The sequence below is a fragment of the Entamoeba dispar genome, genomic scaffold (assembly GCF_000209125.1).
Source record: "Entamoeba dispar SAW760 scf_1105229459761 genomic scaffold, whole genome shotgun sequence".
NCBI classification, from domain to species: domain Eukaryota; phylum Evosea; order Mastigamoebida; family Endamoebidae; genus Entamoeba; species Entamoeba dispar.
This window is the reverse complement of record NW_001853854.1, coordinates 1,149-3,347: the sequence shown is the minus strand read 5'-3', so window position 1 is coordinate 3,347 and position 2,199 is coordinate 1,149. Positions and strand designations below refer to the sequence as shown.

Here is a 2,199-nt window from a genome sequence, read left to right as displayed (position 1 = left end):
AAATGAAATAATATAAATCATGATATAAATGATAGAATAATATATAAAAATATCATAAAGATTAAATTAAATAATAAATAAAAACATAATGATAAAATGAAGAAAATAAAACAAAATGTAGAAATGAATAAAATAGATTAACCAAATATAACAAGATATATTAGATAGTATTACTTTAACATATTCACTTTTAAAAACAAAAAAAAACAAATTAAAAAACAAAAAATCATCTTAAAAAAAAAGAAAAAAGAAATAACAAAAGAAATGGAAAGTGAAGAACATCAAAAAGGAAAAGAAAAGTTTAAAGAAGGAAAATATGAAGAAGCAATAGAACTATTTAAGAAATGTCATAAAAAAGAACAAAGAGCACCATTTTATTCAAACATATCAGCATGTTATATGAAATTAAAAGATATACCAAAAGCAATTAAATATGCAAGAAAAAGCATTGAAGAAACACCTGAATTTGAAAAAGGATATTACCGATTAATTAATGCAGGAGAAAACACAAGAGAATATAACAGTAGTGTGATGATAGCAGAAATTAAATTAGGAAGAGAAAGAAAAGAAGAAAAGTATTGGAAAGAATATTATTCAGGGAATGAAGAAGTAGAAGTTAAAAGAATTAATTTAGAATATGGGAAAGGAGTATTTAGTAAAAAAAGATATCAAAAAGAAGAAATAATCATGAAAGAAATACCAATAATACAAATTAGTAAAATAGAAGATTATTATAATTGTTGTGGATTTTGTTTAAAAACACTTTGTAGTAAAGAACCAAAGAATAAATATAATCAAATATTTAAAGAAATAAATAAAGAAGAAATCATCAAATGTAAATGTGGAATGAAATACTGTAATTTTAAATGTCAACAATTAGATTACACTCATTCTCTTTTATGTAATAAATTAAAAGGATTAATTAATTATTGTAATATAAATCATATTTCTCATCCATTATGTATTGCTAAAATTTTTGCTACTATTTTAATTTCACAAAATATTGAAAAGTCATTATTTCCTTTTGTTGTATTTCATTCTTCTCCTTTAATTCCTTTTAATTCAGAAATTGTTCCTTTCTTTCTTAATATTTTTGGTTCTCTTCTTCTAAAATTTAATATTTATGGTGGGTGGACTTTTATTTATCAAATTCTTTATTCTGTACTTAAATATAATTCTTCTTCTATTCTTCCTCTTAATCCTATTCAATCTCTTTTACTTAATAACAATTCATTACTTATTGATAATACTCTTCTTTCTTCTTCTCTTATCAATCATCCTGATATTACTGCTTTTACTATTGAAGCTGAAGGTTTATTTAAATACTTAAACACTCTTAATCATTCTTGTTCTCCAAATTGTTTTTTAGCAAATACTGATGATTCATTTGCTTTGTCTTTAATTGCTTCTTGTCCAATATCACATGGTGATGAACTTACTATTAGTTATATTGATAATACTCTTCCTTATTCTCAACGTCAATCTCTTTTATATGATTCTTATCACTTTTATTGTCATTGTCCTAAATGCAATCTTATGATTTAATTCTTTTTGATTTCTCTCTTTATTCTTTCTTTTACTTGAAACTCATCTTCTTTATTGTTATTCTTTTCTAAATGAACAAATGGTTCTGTAATAAAAATCTTTAATTCTTGATTTAATCCAATTGGTGTCATTCTTCAATTCTCTTCTAATGATCAACTATGTCATTTAGTAACTTGATTATTCATCTCTGTATTATAATTCATCTTTATAATTCTACACATTGAAAATAACCAACATTCATATCAAATAACATATCATTGAATATTGTTTATTACTTGATATAATGAAGAAGAGAAATAACTTGAATAGTTCTTACATAATCTAATATACTCTTATCATTACATCTTTTTATGTTAGTGTATCTTTATAATGAATTTCATTTTTAATCTTTTTGTTCTTCTTATTTCATGGTTTGTTTATTCTTGGAATGTTACAAACTCCTCTGAATGAATCTGTTGTATTAATTACTATTAATCATCATTTTTATTCATCAGTGTTGATCACTCTTCTTCTTTCAACTTTGTTCCGTTTCTTTTCTTCCATTCCATTCATTTTCTGTGCATCTTGTTTACTCTCATTCAAACACGTTGATAGTGTCAATCAATTCATTATTGCTATTTCAGTCAATACAGTATTTACACAATCAATTTGATG

The 2,199-nt window shown here is 23.2% G+C and overlaps 1 protein-coding gene across 1 annotated transcript, besides 3 other annotated features; it reads left to right on the top strand.

Annotated features, from left to right (window-relative positions):
• Positions 1 to 158: a microsatellite.
• A 34-nt stretch (positions 159 to 192) lies between these two features.
• Positions 193 to 315: a microsatellite.
• Positions 265 to 1,545, top strand: EDI_341180 (uncharacterized protein; the record flags this gene model as incomplete). The annotated part of the gene is made up of 1 exon (XM_001736364.1): positions 265 to 1,545. The coding sequence occupies one exon, from the start codon at positions 265 to 267 to the stop codon at positions 1,543 to 1,545; it is 1,281 nt and encodes a 426-aa protein (XP_001736416.1).
• Positions 784 to 819: a sequence feature (AT_rich).
• Positions 1,546 to 2,199: the final 654 nt, after the last annotated feature.